Source organism: Neopsephotus bourkii, unplaced genomic scaffold (genome assembly GCF_033783945.1).
Source record: "Neopsephotus bourkii isolate Nb327-2 ecotype Australia unplaced genomic scaffold, CSIRO-AGI_Nbou_v1 NB_1542, whole genome shotgun sequence".
NCBI lineage: Eukaryota > Metazoa > Chordata > Aves > Psittaciformes > Psittacidae > Neopsephotus > Neopsephotus bourkii.
In genome coordinates, this window is record NW_026902018.1 from 2,629,581 (window position 1) to 2,645,793 (window position 16,213).

The 16,213-nt window shown below is 53.9% G+C and overlaps 1 protein-coding gene across 3 annotated transcripts; it reads left to right on the plus strand.

Moving 5' to 3' along the window:
• The first annotated feature begins 294 nt into the window (after positions 1-294).
• TBX3 (T-box transcription factor 3) lies at positions 295-14,771 on the plus strand. Of its 3 annotated transcripts, none has more exons than XM_061370541.1 (8): positions 295-624; positions 3,859-4,303; positions 6,046-6,313; positions 7,522-7,668; positions 9,865-9,941; positions 11,254-11,411; positions 12,863-13,566; positions 14,149-14,771. In XM_061370541.1, exons 2-8 carry the CDS (start codon positions 3,909-3,911, stop codon positions 14,593-14,595), a joined length of 2,196 nt encoding a protein of 731 aa, XP_061226525.1. In that variant the 5' UTR covers positions 295-624; positions 3,859-3,908; the 3' UTR covers positions 14,596-14,771. The 3 variants fall into 3 exon arrangements, with proteins under 3 accessions (XP_061226525.1, XP_061226524.1, XP_061226523.1); XM_061370540.1 differs by lacking the exon at positions 295-624 and adding an exon at positions 2,210-3,248; XM_061370539.1 differs by lacking the exon at positions 295-624 and having other exon boundaries at positions 2,210-4,303.
• The last annotated feature ends 1,442 nt before the right edge of the window (positions 14,772-16,213 follow it).

The following is a 16,213-nucleotide window of genomic DNA, read 5'->3' on the forward strand; positions in this document are numbered from 1 at the left end:
CCTCCGCCCCGCTCCCGGCCCTTTGGCCTCGGCAGCACTGACCTCTTCTTTCTTATTTTCATTTGTTTTTCTCTGTTTTTCCTTTATCCCCTCTTTCCACTTCTCTTCGCCATCTATTTCTGCGGGCCTCCTTATTTATTTATTTCTCTGCCTCGCGTCTTTATTTCTGGCAAAGAGGCGGCTAACAAGTAGCTGGAAGCACTGGCCAATATTTAACTAAGATGGCTGGCCATCAGGTCCCTTTTGTTTGCTTGCAAATTAATCATCCAGCGCGCAGTCGGCGCCAGGGTAGATTTATCACACACAGAAGGGGGAATGAGGCGGCCGAAGGGAGACAAAGACTGTTCGCACCTTCCCGCTTTTGATCTTAGATTAGTGCAGCCTCCCTTCATAATACGAGTCTCCAGGGGGCTTCGTCGGGGAGGTCACTCGGAACTGGCGGAAGTTTGCACGCCATTAGCCAGACGCTGAAATTGGAAATCATAAGCGGCAAAACACTTTATTTTCCTCCGCGGGTGGGTGCGGAGCGCGGCGCAAGGTGCGCGGAACAGGAGCGGAGGGCTGCAAGCGGCTCCGGCCTCTGCCGCGCCGCCGAGGGAGCGCACCGGCGGGGCGGGCGCGGGGGTAAGGGAGCGGCGGGGCTGGGAGCGGCTGCGAGTGTCCTGGTCGGGAACCTCCTGGTCCCCGGGGCCCGGTTGAGGCAAATTGAGGCAAACTTATGAAAGCCGCCGGCCGTTTATTGCGGGCGCTGGTGCAGGGAAGGGATAAGGGTTCGGGAGGTCCTACCGGGCCCGAGAACCGGTTCCGAGCAGAGGCTGGAGAGACTCGCTGCCTTGGTTGATAACCAGCTGCACAGCGCAGCCGAGCGCCGCGCGGGTAGCCAAGCTGCTGGCTTCGAGAAACACATCAGATTCCCCCCCCTTCCATCCTCTTTGAACGCATTACTCCCGCTTCCTTTCCTCCCTCCTCCTCTTTTCTCCATCCACCCCCACCCTCGACCAAAGGGGAGATATTTTGGTGAATGCAAAGCGATCCTAGACGCTGGATACTACAGGGACTTCACCAAGCTGGCGCCAAGCGCTCTTAACCATGTGCGTCAAAAATGCAATGTTAGAAGAGCTAATCACTTTAGAGGTTCCGCTCCCATCTGCGCGCAGCCAGCGCCGGGCCCCCGCGCTCCGCCGCTTCGCTCCCGGAGGATTAGCTTCCCTTTTTAAAGCAGGATGGGGGTGTCGGGAGATCCCACAGCTACCCCCAGAGAGGCGGGGGAGGTGATGGGGAGATGACTCGGCACCTCCCAGCGCTGGGATATCCCTCCTGACACCCGTGGGCACCCCGTGCCCACCATGCCCACTGCCCCCACTACCCACTGCACCCACCCAGCCGCAATTCCCCTCTGCACTGTCCTCACCCCACCACCACCACCATAAACTTCCCAAGCGGATCCTGCCTGGCTCTTTCTTCCCTCTCCGTGGGGCCGGCGCAGCCCCACGCGTGATGCCTTCCCAGGGGGGGTGGCTGGCTCCAGGAGGGTCCGGGCACTGGGGCAACCCACGGATGGGCCCCCCCGCCCGCCGCTGCCCCGGCCCTGCCCCGGCCCGGGCGCAGGGAAAGCCGCACTTCCCGTCTCCTCCCCGCGCACCTCATGGAAGAGGAGGGGTGTGGGAGCGTAACCCTCTCGGCGCCGGTGCCAGCCGAGTGGCCTTAATCGTCAGCGCCACAGAAAGAAAAGGGGGAAAAAGGCGTAATACAAAAAGAAAGAAATAAAATCCCGTTTTCCAGCCGTTCCCCCTCAACCTTCCCTATGGATTTGCAGCAGCCAGGCCCGGGGTTGAGCCGAGCTGCGGCCCCTGCTCTCCGAGCTGCAGCCTGCAGCCGCTCACAACAATAATAACGGCGGCCGCGGCAGCCGGAGCAGCCGGAGCCGAGCCCCGAGCCGAGGCGGGGGGGGGGACGGGACCCGCGGAGCGATCCCCCGGGCCGGCTCCCAACCCCCCCCCCCGGAGCTCACCCCCAGATTTGTGGGGGGAAGGAAAGCTCCGGGCCCCCGGCCTAGAGGTCCTGTCTCGTTTAAAGAAACCAACTCTCCCGTTGGAGGGGGGGGGCGCAACGGGAGTTGGGGGGGATGACGAACACCAACCCCGGTGGCTGCGGGGACCGGCGGCAGCCGCGACGCGGCGGGGATGGGCGTGCAGCGCTATGGGGCCTGCGGCCGGCCGAGGTGGGTCCGGAGCTCCGGGACACGGGGGGAGCGCACCGTGCGTCCTCCTCTTTCTGCGGGCCGAGGCAGAGCTGGGGTACGGTGCGGCGGAGGAGGGGGGGGCACCCAAAGCCGGACCCCCACCACCATGCATGGAGCCCCCCCCCTCCCATCCCAACTCCCGGCGTGCCCTCGCCGCTTCTCCAGTGCTTCCAGCAGCCGCTGCTTGGGAAGCTCCTACCGGGGCAGGCGGGCAGAGGAGAGAGCGCTGGAAATACCCGGGCCGGCCATCGCGGGGAGCCGGGGCTGGGGGGGAGGCGGCCCCCAAGAGCCCCCCCCCCCAACCCCCCCCAGGAGGCGGGTGCTGCCGGCCGCCCTCCCCGGCGCTGCCTGCGCCCTCCCCTCTGATCATGTTGACATATTCACACGGCCCGGAGTACTAGTGATGCTTTGCTGCAGCGTTACAGTTTCCGACACCTTCTTTTTATAACTCGGCTCTGTCCCCCTTCCACTCGACCTGTCAAAACCACGCCTATGGAGCCTCACAATTGGTCCGAAAGCGTCAAAGAGCCAATCAAGGAGGCTCCAGCTCCCTTGTAACCCACAACACATCCATACAATCTGGTGCACGCAGAGCACAGACTCACAGGGAATTCTCAGAGCTGAGAGGCTCCTTCTCCCTCTCTCCCTCTCTTTCTCTTTTCCTCTCTTTCTCTTCCCCCCCCCCCCCCCCCCTTCCTTTCTCTTTCCCTCTCTTTCTCCCTCTCTCCTTTGCTGGAGTGGTGCTGGAGAGGAGACAGGAGTATAATTATTCCAGATTTTTTTTATTTTTAAGGTAGAGTGAAAGAGAAAGAGAAGGGAAAAAAAATAAAGGAAAAGGAAAAGGAAGAGGGTGAGGGTGAAAGAAAGAAGAGATCCTGATGGAAATCAGGGCACCCTGACCAGCTCCTTCTTGGAGAGGGGGGAAGGCGAGGCAAAACCGAGATTTCCCTACAAGTTTTTCCTGCTGAAGGTTGCTCAGGAGCCTTCCTCGGCCGGCGAAGGGGGGGTGGGTTTGTTTTCTTCTCTCTGCTTTCCCTCCCTTCCCAGCCTCTGCTCTGCAGCCTGACCGTACGGAGGAAAGGTGGAGGGGTGGGGGGGAGGGGGGGGGAAGAGCCAGCCACCCAAAAAGAAAACCCAGCTTCGAGCCGTCACCCTCCGCCACGAAAGAAGAGACGGGGGATCGAGACTCACAGAAAGAAGAAGAAGAAGAAAAAAAAAGGGGGATCTCGGCTTGTCCAGCCCTTCTGCGGCAACAGGAGCAGACAGCGAACCCGGTGGATTTTTCTTCCCCCCCCACCCCTTCCCTTCTTCGGCGTTTCTTTTCCAGTGCAAGGACTTCCACTCAGGACACACATACACAAAAAGAGAAAGGCAAACCGCAGAGACCGAAGACAAAAAAAGCAGGACTAATAATGAACAATCCTGTTAATCCGCTGTCCCGAGGGCTGGGGATGTGCCCCGGCTCGGGAAGTGGTAGGCTGTAGAAGTTCTGCCTCTCCCCCATGTACTGTGCTGTCTAGAGCTTGTTTCCCCCCACCCTGTATTTTTTTTTTTTTGGTGCTTTCTTGCTGTTATTGTTATTATCTTAATTTTTCTTCTTCATGATGTGCTGTTAGAAACCACTCCGGGACTACTCCAGCAGTAGGAAGACCGAGGAGTGGAGTGGATGAATATACCGATGAGAGATCCAGTAATCCCTGGGACAAGCATGGCTTATCATCCTTTTTTACCGCACCGGGCACCGGACTTTGCCATGAGCGCTGTGTTGGGACATCAGCCTCCCTTCTTCCCGGCTCTGGCTTTGCCTCCCAACGGGGCGGCTGCTCTTTCCCTTCCCGGGGCTCTGGCTAAACCCATCATGGATCAGTTAGTGGGGGCTGCAGAGACTGGTATCCCCTTTTCTTCCCTGGGTCACCAGGCAGCAGCCCATTTGAGGCCTTTAAAAACTCTGGAGCCAGAAGAAGAGGTGGAAGATGATCCGAAAGTGCATCTGGAAGCCAAAGAACTTTGGGAGCAATTCCATAAAAGAGGCACGGAGATGGTGATTACCAAATCGGGAAGGTAGGTCTGGGTCGGGGGTTTGCGTCTTTCTTCTGTTTCCACCCCTCTCCCTCACCCCTCAGTCCCTGAGCACCCCACCAAGCTGCTCCAGAGCAAGGCTCTTTCACCGGCGGCTTTCTCCATAAAACTCCTTTCACCTGGAATTACGTGAAGTTTTAGGCAGCCAAAAATCCGAGCCCAGCTCGGGCAGCAACACTGCGGGGAAAGGCTCCGCCACGAACCGGCCCTGCTCAGCGAGAGGGACCCTTCGTGCTTCAGTAGCTTAATGCTACTTGGGGAAAACTGGGAGCAGAAAGAAAATCACTTGGGTTTGGAAAAGGAGCCGGCCTGATTTCAGCCCTGCTGCACGTAGGTTTTCTTCCTTCAGGAAAAAGAAGGGGGAATGAAGGAAAAATACTTTGGAGCGGCAGCTCGCTGCTGGAGAGGCAGGAGCTGCAGGAGGGCAGATAGGTTCGGCTTATCTGTCGCTTCCCTTATGCCTCTCTCTGCTGGGATCTAGGCGTGCATTTGTGCTGACTAATTCTAGCTGGAAAAGCACAAAAAGCTGCCAAAGGCACGCAGCGGTCCCGGCCCCGTAGCTCTCGTCCCTACGGTCGTGAAACCTTCTCCCGGGAATGAATGAATCCACCCGGCTCGTCCATGCTCCTCGCTTCTGCCTTTTAGAGCTTTACCCACCTGAAATCCCTTTTTCTGTTGACATCTGCTCTCTTTTACAACTCTACCTATCGCAGGGATGACACAGAGGGGGGAAAACCCCCTTTGCACCCGGGTGTTTTTCTAAGGGACTTTATTAGAAACCTCCTAAACAATTCGCGTGTAATTTGCCAGGAAAATGACTCGAGGAAGCCACTCCTGAAAAGTCTTCTTAGATGGCCTTCTGCTGCCTTGCTGGAGTTTCACCTCCTTGCAGGGCACCAATTGCAGGCTCAGGGGAAAGAAAAACCAAACTAAGAGCAGCAAGGAGGGGAAGACTAAAACCCCCCTCGCCCCTTTTACTGCTTTCCCGAAGTTTTCCTGTGTTAATTGTGGTCCAGAAGTTTTTGCGCGAAAGCCTCGGCCGGTGTTAAACGCTCTTACGTGTTCCAAAGTCATGTGTTTCCTTTTAAGTTGAGATCGCTGAATGCCAACCGCTCGATATAATAAACAGCAAATTTGTGGTATCCTGTTGCACCTCGGAGCCCGGCCGGGTAGTGCGGTGCGGGATGCGGGGAGCCCCCCGCACACCATGGACTGTCCCCGGCGGCGGGGAGCCCCGCAGCTGCCCTGTCCGCCTCAACCGAAGGGGCTGCTTTATTTTTCCTCCTCTTCTGTAAAGTGAAAACATCCCCTCTCCGCTTCCCTACCGGTGGATTGGGTCAGAATCATGCGGAATAGGTGCGAGCTGTTCGCATTTCTTTGTTTAGCAGGAAAATAAAGGCAGAGCCGAGAGCCCCAGCTGAGGCTCTGCGGGCTCAGGAGTGGCAGAGGGAAGGCGCCTGCAGATTCCTAAGGAACACGGACCTCTTCCTCTCTGCTTCGATCCCAGGGACCATTTTCTCCTGAAACTTTGAGGCGTTTGAGCAACCGTTTCGCTTTGGGCGGAGGAGGGGGGGAGGCTTTTTGCTCCTTCGAGCTGAAGCCATTGCTTGATAGAAGAGCTACTGAGAATCAGGAGCTTCTTTAAACGCTGTAATTAACTATGTTTTATTTTCGTCTTGTCTTTTCTTTACACCCCCCCCAACCCCTTCCCTCTCTGCCCATAGGAGAATGTTTCCTCCATTTAAAGTGAGATGCACTGGACTGGATAAAAAGGCCAAGTACATTTTATTGATGGATATTGTGGCGGCGGATGATTGTAGGTACAAATTCCATAATTCCCGGTGGATGGTAGCCGGGAAAGCTGACCCTGAAATGCCAAAGAGAATGTACATCCACCCGGACAGCCCGGCCACCGGCGAACAATGGATGTCCAAAGTCGTCACCTTTCACAAGCTGAAGCTCACTAACAACATCTCTGACAAGCACGGATTTGTAAGTGCCTTTTCCCCTTTGCTTTGCCTCCTCCTTTACCTCCGGACCCCCTGCTCCAGCCAGAGCTGGGCCCTCAGCTCCCGTGGCAGGGAAACGGGGAATAACGCGCTTCGGCCTGGTTTACAGCATTCCCTGATTTTTAGTGCTCCTAATGTCAGGGTGAAACGGTCGAGTTTATCCTGTATCCTCTCTGTGCCATTCAGCATTAACTTTAGAGAGGTATATTCCCAGCACAGTGCAACTGGGTATTTGTTAGAGCTGTGGTGACTTTCTATATCTATTTTATTTTATTTAATAAAGTCGATCACGCTTTTTAAGCATAGGAAAATGATATGTGTGTGTGTATAAAGGGCTTAAAGGCCTAAGTATGCAAACATTTAAATATATATTAATCTGGGTAATGTAAAGCAAGCCGGAGTGAAAATAAACAGGGACCAAAATCAGAGGTCAAGTTGCCCATTCATGTCTATCCACTCCTTTACATTTACCGGGTGTGCAGAGATAAAAACTTACCCTGAGAGTGAAATCAAACAAACCTGCTGATAAGTGCTCTGACGATCCTTGCCATTTCTTTCTGTTCCTGGGCAAGCCTCCGCCTCGGAGTCGGGGGTTGCTGGTGGTGACCGCGGTCGGGGGATCTCTAATGTGCCGAAGATTGCATTTACTGGCTGTGATTTGATTAGACGATACATTTTTGCCTTTCGCAGAAGGCCTTAAGTGGATTGGGGCGAGCAATTAGACCAAGCCAAGGCTCTCGTGGTCGTGTTGCTGTTGTAGCTGCTGCTGCTTTTTCACTTGGGTTTGATTTTTATTTCGTTTTTCGTTTCTTTCACTTCGAAATCAAAAGCACTTTGTGGCCCGAGCCGAGGCAGTTTTCTCCCCCTCTCCTAGGAGAGCTATGCTGGGATTTTTCCCTCCCTTTTCCCCCTCCGAAAGGGCCAGCGGATGAGCCTAACCCCGGCGAGCTGGAGCTGTCAGTGCTTTTTGTTGGCTGCTGCAAGGCGTGTGCGTGTGTTTGGAGTGTGCTCGGCGGGGAGGAGGAGTGAGTGGAGGAAGGAGAGGGAAGGCAAATTAGGAGGAGAAAGTGCCGGTGGCTGGGGGGGAAGTGCGAGGCGGGGGTGCTTGCTCCTGATGACCGTCTTCTTCCCCCCCCCCCCCCCGCCACCTTCTCTGCTCTCTGCTGCCTGGCGCTGCTCCCCCACCCTCAGACCATTTTAAACTCGATGCACAAGTACCAGCCCCGGTTCCACATCGTCCGAGCCAACGATATTCTCAAGCTTCCCTATAGCACGTTCAGGACCTACGTTTTCCCGGAGACTGAATTCATCGCAGTGACCGCATACCAGAATGATAAGGTAAGGAGATTAAGAATGGATTTGTTTTACGTGTTTTGGCTTTTAAGAGAACTTTTATTCTGCATTGCTCCCTTAAAAATCACGAAGCCCATCCCGCTCTTCTCCCTTCTCCCCCCCCCGTCCTCTCCTCATCTTTTCCCCCTAAATCTCCTGGATCTAACTTCGGGAAGGCGCCGGGGGAGGGGATAGGGCACCCTCCTAGTTCTGACCTCGGGAAAGGCAATTAAAAGGGAGGTCTGGGGGGTTGGGGAGGCTGTTTAGGGTTCTTAACCTTTTTATTTCACCGGTACCGCTCCCCCGTATGTGGAAAGAGGTAGGATGGTGTAGGGGATCGCGATCGCTGCTCTCGGTGTGAATTTGATCTAAGATGCTTCAGAAAAGGAAAAAAAAGGGGGGGGGGGGGAGAATCAGCTCCGTGTGTCGAAAGACAGAGGGGGAGAGCAGCGGGGCTGGAGATTTTGTAATTCTTCCTGGCCTTTGTGCTGTTTTAGCTCCTTTAACAGCAATTGGCAATAAGGCTGGAGCGCACGTCTGGTTCCTATTATTATTATATTATGATTTTTTTTCTTGCATCCTGCAGTGTTTTATTATTTTTTGTGGTGCAGAAATATGCTCTGATCAGAGAGGGCTATCTCGCTCGAATTTAGCTGCGAGGTCTGAAAGAGCCAGTGTGAGAAAGTTTTGCAGCGCTGCGGCCGCTGCCTTCCCGTTTCTGCTGGTTTATTGTCGCTTGCGACCAAGGTGGTATATCTGGGAGAGTGGCAAATGGTGAATTTATGATAATTAAGTCAAGTGGAAGGAAGGGAAAGAGCCAGAAAAGGGGCTTTGATTTTTTTTTCCTCCTCTCTATAAATTATAACTTTGCATGCGTGTGCATTAAGCGCGGAGGGTCTGGATGTGCAGCGCCCACTCGCTGCAGCTTCCCGTCCCTCTCTCTGCCCCTTCACATCCTTCAGTATTAAGGAGTGAAAAGGGGCGACTCCATCCCTTCTACCGTTCGTTTCCCAAAAGCTGCTTCTCCCTCGGGGGCTCGGGTTATTTTCCTCTATTTCTGCGGTCGGGCGCTTGCAAGGAAATGGAAAGAAAATGTGTGTACAGAGAGTAGACTTTGCTTTGGGACTTATCAGCAGGGCTGTTCGCCCCGCTCTGTCAGCTGGGGCCGGCTTGGTTGAAGGACCGAAATGAGCATAGTTGTCTGATTGCCATGAAATCGCCTGGAAAGCGGCGTGCGGGAGTGGCGGGAGCCATCGCCGGCCGGTCAGAAGGCACGGCCGGGATCACCTGCATTAAAACTCCTGCTGAGTTTTAGCAGTGGGTTTTCCTGCTCTTTGCTGATCCCGGGTGGAAGCGAGGAGGGGGGGGAGGTGGTAGTAACGCGGTGGCCGGTGCCGGTCCTGCCCAGTGCTCAGCTGCAGACAGGGATTTGCTTTTATGTGTCCTGCTCTGCCCTCAGATTGGGGGGGATTGCGGCACTTTCAGCCTGGTCTGGAACCGGGAGTGGGGCATCCCGACTCCCGTTGTCCTTATCCCATTATAACCACGGGAGCCCCGGCTGGGCTTTGAATCAGCTTCCGCTCATTGTATGCAGGGGTACGGGGTGTCCTGCACCCCCCCAGTCCCTCCAAACTCATGAAGAGACAGTCGTTCCCTGAATCCCGAGGAAAACCCCAAGCATCCACCGGAAAACTTATGTACTACCAACCCCCTGCCCCCAAAAATCAACTGGCTCCTGGCACCCCCAGTGCCCCAACACACACGCGGAGCATAATGCGATTATATAAAGTATTTTATTATAGCAAGGGGGATGGGGTGGGCATGAATCCTTTGCGGTTTAATTATGGCATTTAAAGAGTTTTAAGCACAGGCATAACTTGCATGGATCGCATTGCACAGCTCAATTAATTCCGATGCGGTGGCAGCAACACGGGGCTCTTTCATTGCCACCGCAGCCCGGGGTCACTGGCCAGCCCTGACAGGGGGTTGGGGATGAGCTGCGTCCAAACTGGCTGGGGAAAAGAGACATTCACACGAAAAAACAGGGGTCTCTACCCCTTCCCATCCTGCTCTTGCCGGGATCCTGCAGGCACTGGGGAAACTGGGGAGAGAGGTCTCTTTGCTGCTGGTTTTTAACACAAAATCTCCTTATTTCTGTCCCAACCCCCTACCTATTTGTTTTTATTTCTCTTCATCCTATAGATCACTCAGTTAAAAATTGACAACAATCCCTTTGCCAAAGGTTTTCGGGACACCGGCAATGGAAGGAGGGAAAAAAGGTGAGTCTGGATAGATTATATAGAGGCGCCTCTTTGGGGTTTTGTGGGTAAAGCTCAGAACTCGAGCAGAGGTCAAAATCACCTCGCCTTGCCTCCAAACCACAAGTCCCCCCGCCAAAATTCATAAGGATCTTGGCGTTAATCATGCCAAGCTGATTGCATGGGAATTCTTTCCTGCTTTCCATGGGTTTTTTTTTTGTTTTCATGGCGCAGGGAATGGCTTGCCAAAGGGCTGGTGGTTTATTAAGCAGATATCACGGGAGAAATAAGTTTTCCTTAATTTTTTGAGAGGGAATATTACATTATAGTATGAGGGACTGGGAAAGAGGGAGAAGTGAGGGCAGAGCTGATCGTGGGCTCCATCTCTGGTGTTTTCCCGGGGACTGTATTGAAAAGACTAATATATGGAGGAGAAACATGTAAATAAACTGTTGTGACAGAGGTATCTGGTGAATATGGAAGTAATTGATGATGAAAGAATCTCTGCCTTTTACTGAAAGCAGCAGGATGCAGTTTGTGCCTCAGGTAGACAGATGAACAGGACTTGTTTTAATGGACTCCAGAATTCCATTTTTAATCATGGAAAAAATAGGGAAAGGGATGATTTTTGTTTTCTTTGATGGGGGATATGTCTTTATTTTGTTTTTATTTTAGCCATTTGCACTCAAGTTTAGATAATGAATAAATCTGTTGATTCCTCTTTTTTAACAACCACCCATCCCGCTTTCCCCCCCCCCCAAAAAAGGGGGGGGCTTGGAAATGTAATGTAAAACAAGAGGCCTTTCTCTTTACCTAGCCCTGAGCCCGGTGCACATACACACACACACACACACATACACACATGCCAGCTCCTTGTGTCCGCCAGTGTGAAAATAGAGCCAACGCTGGAGCCACAGGACGGAAATGATTTCTAATTTCTCTCTAAATATAAATAGATTTTTACTCTGGGTTAATTGTTGGTGAAAAGATTACATAAAGTGCCTAACAAAATAACCACTTCCTAGCAATCTTAGCAACCATTAAGATGGCTCATATCTCTGGAACATCCTCGCCTTTTAAAAGCTAATCTCCAGGGAATGCTTCCCTCTCCCCTCCGCCTCTTGTCTTTAATATCTGCCTTTGCTGAGGAGCTGCTCACTGCTTCCAAGAAATCTCCTCTCATTAGCAGCCAAGGCATTCCCCCCTCGAGGGGACCTTGGCCCTTCATTCCCCTAGTCATCCCCAAATAGGAACTCGAGAGGATTGGGGAAGGGATGGGGCTCCTGGGGGGGTCCCGGGGTCTGCTCTCCCAGCGGGTGCATTGTGCCCACAGGAAGCAGCTGACCCTGCAATCCATGCGGGTGTACGACGAGAGGCAGAAGAAGGAAAACCCCACCTCGGATGAGTCCTCCAACGAGCAGACGGCCTTCAAGTGCTTCGCTCAGTCCTCCTGCCCCGCCGTACCTGCTGTCGGCACCTCCAGCCTCAAAGGTGAGAGCTGTGGCCCCCAGGTCCCTCCCGAGGAGAGCCTGGGCCCTGGCTCTGTGTGCAGGGGACAGATCCCAGCCTGTACCGCTGCCCTCCAGCACCCACGGTCCTTCATTCCTTTCCTTTTTCTTTTCTGTTTTCTCTTTTTATTGTGTTCTCTTTCTTCTAGCTTATTTCTCTTTTTGGCCCCTTTTCTTTTCCCCTCTCTGTCCTTCTTGCTGTTTCCTTCTTCTTTTCTCCTTTCCTCCTTCTTCTTTCCTCCTTTTCTTCTTTCCTTCTTTCCTCCTTTCTTTTCTCCTTCTTTCCTTCTTTTCTCCTTCTTTCCTTCTTTTCTTCTTTCCTCCTCCTTCTTTCCTTCTTTCCTCCTCCTTCTTTCCTTCTTTTCCTTCTGTCTTTCCCTTTACCCCTCTTTTCCTCTCTCATTCTCTCTCCCCACTGTTTCTCACCTTCTCCCTCTCCCCCGGCCTCCCTCTCCCACTGCTGCACGTTCATTCCTCCCCTCCTTGGTTCAGAAAGGAGCCAGCTCCAAGTCAAGGGAGCAAAGACAGACCACGGGGCAAAAGTTCAAAACTGGAGTCACTCCATTAATATTCCTCTCTGAATCTGTTATTAGAGGAAGGATCTTTCCCCTGGATACAGTCCCGAACTTTGTTATAGAAAAGTCACCCTCGATTCCTCCCGTGCTGGGTTGGGAGCTGTCTGCAGCTCTCTCCCATGTATTAATCCATCCAGGGGTTTGGGGGGGGGAAGCAGGGGGAGGAGGAAACAACCTCTTTTTTGTTGTTGCTTTACTCGTTTGTTTAAAGTCCTGCCGAGAGAAGGGGAGGGGAGCTGGGAGGGGACCCGAAAAGCAAACCAGAGCTTCGCACCTGGGGCGCTGAAACTGGGAGATGAAGTGCAGAGGAATCCAGCGAAGCCATGCACGCGTTTAGGGAGGAGGAGGAGGAGGAAGGGGGTGATGGAGGCTGTTCTGTGCGTGTGTGCGCGCCCGTGGTCAATGTTTGAGTGTTACAAAGGCTGAAAACTTCGGAAAAGTTCTTGGAAGAGGCATCCCCGAGGCCCTCCAGCCCTGCTGGGGGAACGGAGCCGACCCTACCGCTTCACTGCTTCTTCAGCAACCAGGAGGCTCCCGGGCTGAGGGGGTGCTGATACCCCAGGCAGCCATCCCCCCCCCTAAAACCCTCAGCCTCCTGGAGGAGGGCCTCCTTAGGGCCGCTGCTTTGTTTTGCAGCCAGTTTTGCTGCGCTGGGTAAAACTCGGGCTTGGCTTGGATAGGGTGAAGGGTAGGAGTAGGGGGTGTATTTATTTATACATAGAATAATCATAGTAAAAGGAAGTATTTACACCTAAATCTCTGGCCGGCCAGGAAGTCTCTCTGCCCCCCTCCCCAGCCCGACGGGGATTTAGGGACGTGCAGCTCCGGATCCCAGCCCCGGGCTTCCTTTGTCTTGCAGATCTCTGTCCCAGCGAGGGAGACAGCGATGCAGACAGCAAAGACGATCCCTTGCTAGAAGCCAACGAGACGAGCAAAATCAGCACGACCACAGCCACCACCCCAGCGCCCGCCAGCTCCGCCGCGGCTGCGGGAGACGACCCCCGGGAGAAGGGGGGCAGCCCCTCTAAAAGCCACTTCTTCCACAGTGACTCAGCGGGGAGTCGGAGCCGAGAGAGGACGGAGAAAGCCCCTCCGGACTCCCGGCACAGCCCGGCTACAATCTCTTCCAGCACCCGGGGGGGAAGCCTGAGCAGCGAGGAACTGAAAAGCCCCCTCAGGGATGGTCCCAAAGTAGATGAGAACCGGCTGCTGGGCAAAGAACCCTTTGCCCCCCTCACTGTCCAGACCGACAGCACGGCCCACCTGAGCCAGGGACACTTGCAAAACCTCGGCTTTCCCCCTGCCCTGGCCGGCCAGCAGTTCTTCAACCCGCTGGGGAACGGGCATCCGCTGCTGCTGCACCCGGGGCAGTTCGCCATGGGGGGGGCTTTCTCCGGCATGGCCGCCGGGATGGGCCCCCTGCTTGCTACCGTCTCCGGGGCATCCGCTGGTGTCTCGGGACTGGACAACACGGTCATGGCCACTGCAGCGGCCCAGGGACTCTCGGGAGCATCGGCGGCTGCTTTGCCTTTCCATCTGCAGCAGCATGTCCTGGCTTCTCAGGTACCGCACCCCCACCCCGGAGCAAGGGGGCTCGGTCCCGGGGGAAGGGGGGCAGCAGGGCACTAATGTGAACCCCCGGAGCTCTTCCGTTCACACCCTACCCCCGTTGTCCTCTAGCTCCTGTGACACTGCACCGGGGCCAAGCATTTTACCCTCACCCCCTTGTCTTGGCAGCCCCCCTGGCCCAGCAAGCAGCTCTATGGAGTGAGGCCACCCCATCGGGGGGAAGGGTGGGGTGTGTATGGTTGTACCTGGGAGCGTTTCACCCAGTGAAAGAAAATCTCCCTGCAGAGAAGATGAGGGGAGACAGCATGTCCCTTGTCTCATTTTGCCCCTATTGGGCCACGACCTCCCCGTGCAGGGCAGGGTCTGCCTCGGGGGTCCGGATGGTTTTGGCCTCGACACTGGGGGGGGGTGGGTCTGCATCCCCTCCCGTGGGCAGCAGCTTGGCCGCTCTCAGCTCTCCCAGTGGCGTGTGTGTGGCGGGGATGCCGGCGTGGGGTGCCGTGGAGCATCCCCCGAAGGGGGGGAGAAGTGCAGGCTCGTAACCCTTTCCCTTCTCTCTCCTCCCCCGTCCCGCAGGGCCTGGCCATGTCTCCCTTCGGAAGCCTCTTCCCCTACCCCTACACCTACATGGCAGCGGCGGCCGCCGCCTCCAGCGCCGCCTCCAGCTCGGTGCACCGGCACCCCTTCCTCAGCGCCGTGCGGCCGCGGCTCCGCTACAGCCCCTACCCGCTGCCTGTGCCCCTGCCCGACGGCAGCAGCCTCCTCACCACCGCCCTGCCCGGCCTGGCCGCCGGCTCCGGCGAGGGTAAAGCGGCTGGGCTGGCAGCCAGCCCCGGCTCCGTGCCCCTGGACTCCGCCTCAGACCTCACCAGCCGCTCGTCCACCCTCTCCTCCGGCTCCGTGTCCCTCTCCCCGAAACTGGGCGCCGACAAGGAGGCGGCCACCAGCGAACTGCAGAACATCCAGCGCTTGGTCAGCGGGCTCGACCCCAAGCAGGACAGATCCCGCAGCGGCTCCCCGTAACCCCCCCTTCCACCACCACCGCCTTCGGGAGCTCATTTCAAATCAGTCTCGCAGTGCACTTTGTTTGAAAGAAACCACATCCTCCACCCCGCGAGTGTTTGGGTTTTGTTTCGTTGGGGGTTTTTTAACACCCCCCCCCCCCCCCCCTTTATTTTGTCTTTTTCTTCCCCTTTATTTTGTTTCGGTTTTGTTTTTGTTTTTTAATATATAAAATCCCCCAGTGTTGTATGCGCGTTTATCAACTAAAAGGTATCTGGTGAAGCAGGGGAAGGGGGTGAGACGGGGGGGGTCGGAGAGAGGGTTAAGGATGGGAGAGTGGAGCCGGGGTGGGAGAGCTGGGTCGGAGGCTGCTCGCAGGGAGCGGCCTGGCCGGGCCGGGTCACCGGCGGGGTTGTGGCATCCTCTTTTCTTTCTTTTTTTTTTTTTTTTTTTATTTTGAGTTTTTAAACTGTGTAAAAACAATCCCGAAATGAACCAAAAACCGGGGGAAAAAAAAAAAAGAAAAAAAACAGGAAAAAAAAAAAACACCTTAAAGCAAAAATAAAGGAAAAAAATCAAAACAAACGTATGGATAAAAAATAAGCAAGAGAAGTGATTTGTTTTTTCTTTCCAAAAGAGAAGTGTGTAAGTAACTCGCATATCGGTTCTTCAACGGTTGTTTCCTGGGCGGGTTGTGAACGACAACCCCCTTAGTCAATATTAAGGGAAGCTGTGTGTTTCAAATATCGTTGTGATGCCTGAGAGCCAGCCGGTGGCTGGTTTTGCATGTTCCATAGTAGTCTGCTTTTTTTTGGGGGGGGGTGGGGGGGTGGGGTGGTGTATTATTTTTTATTTCGGTGGGGTTTTGTTTCTTTTTGAATGCTCGTTTCAAATCCCAGGGAAAAAAATATTATTGATAATAATAATTAAAAAAACCAACAAAAATAAGACCTACCTTAAACCATTCTCCCTGTAGCAGCAACAATAAGAAGTGTAGTTGGAAAGAGAAAAAGAAGTGAATTTATTTTATCTCCAACCCTCTAGCGTGACTGTAGGTTTATCACAGCTTTCCCTCTTTAATTGTATATGCAATAACAAGGTTTAAACATACTGAGAAGAAGAAAAGAGCGGACACTATTATTAAAACAAAGTATTTATGTAATTATTTGATAACTCTTGTAAATACGTGGAATATGAATACTCGAAATTAAACTTTAATTTATTGACACTGTACATATCTCTGTAAATACGACTGCAGCCGTCTTCTTTTGTTCCTCTTCTGGTTTTATTTTTAGTCGTTTTCATTTCAAGTTCGTAATTCCTTTAAACACACACCCCGACCCAGAGGAGAAATCCCCCCGTTTCTGAGGGCTCACGTTTTCAATCGGAGTTCACCCCAGCGAACCTGACCTCGTCCTCTTGTAAAGGAGCCGAACGCAAAAGGCAAAGCAGAAACAAGCAAAATTAATCAAAGACCTTTAAAAATGAAGAAGGAAAGATTAAAAGGAAAGGCAATGTGCCACGGTAGCTTTTAATCCTGGATTTCTTCAGTGTTCAAAGCGCTACTTTCCGTATAGGATATCAACAGAAAGTTATACACACGACAACAGGCTTCTCCAGCGGCTTGAGAGACAGGAAA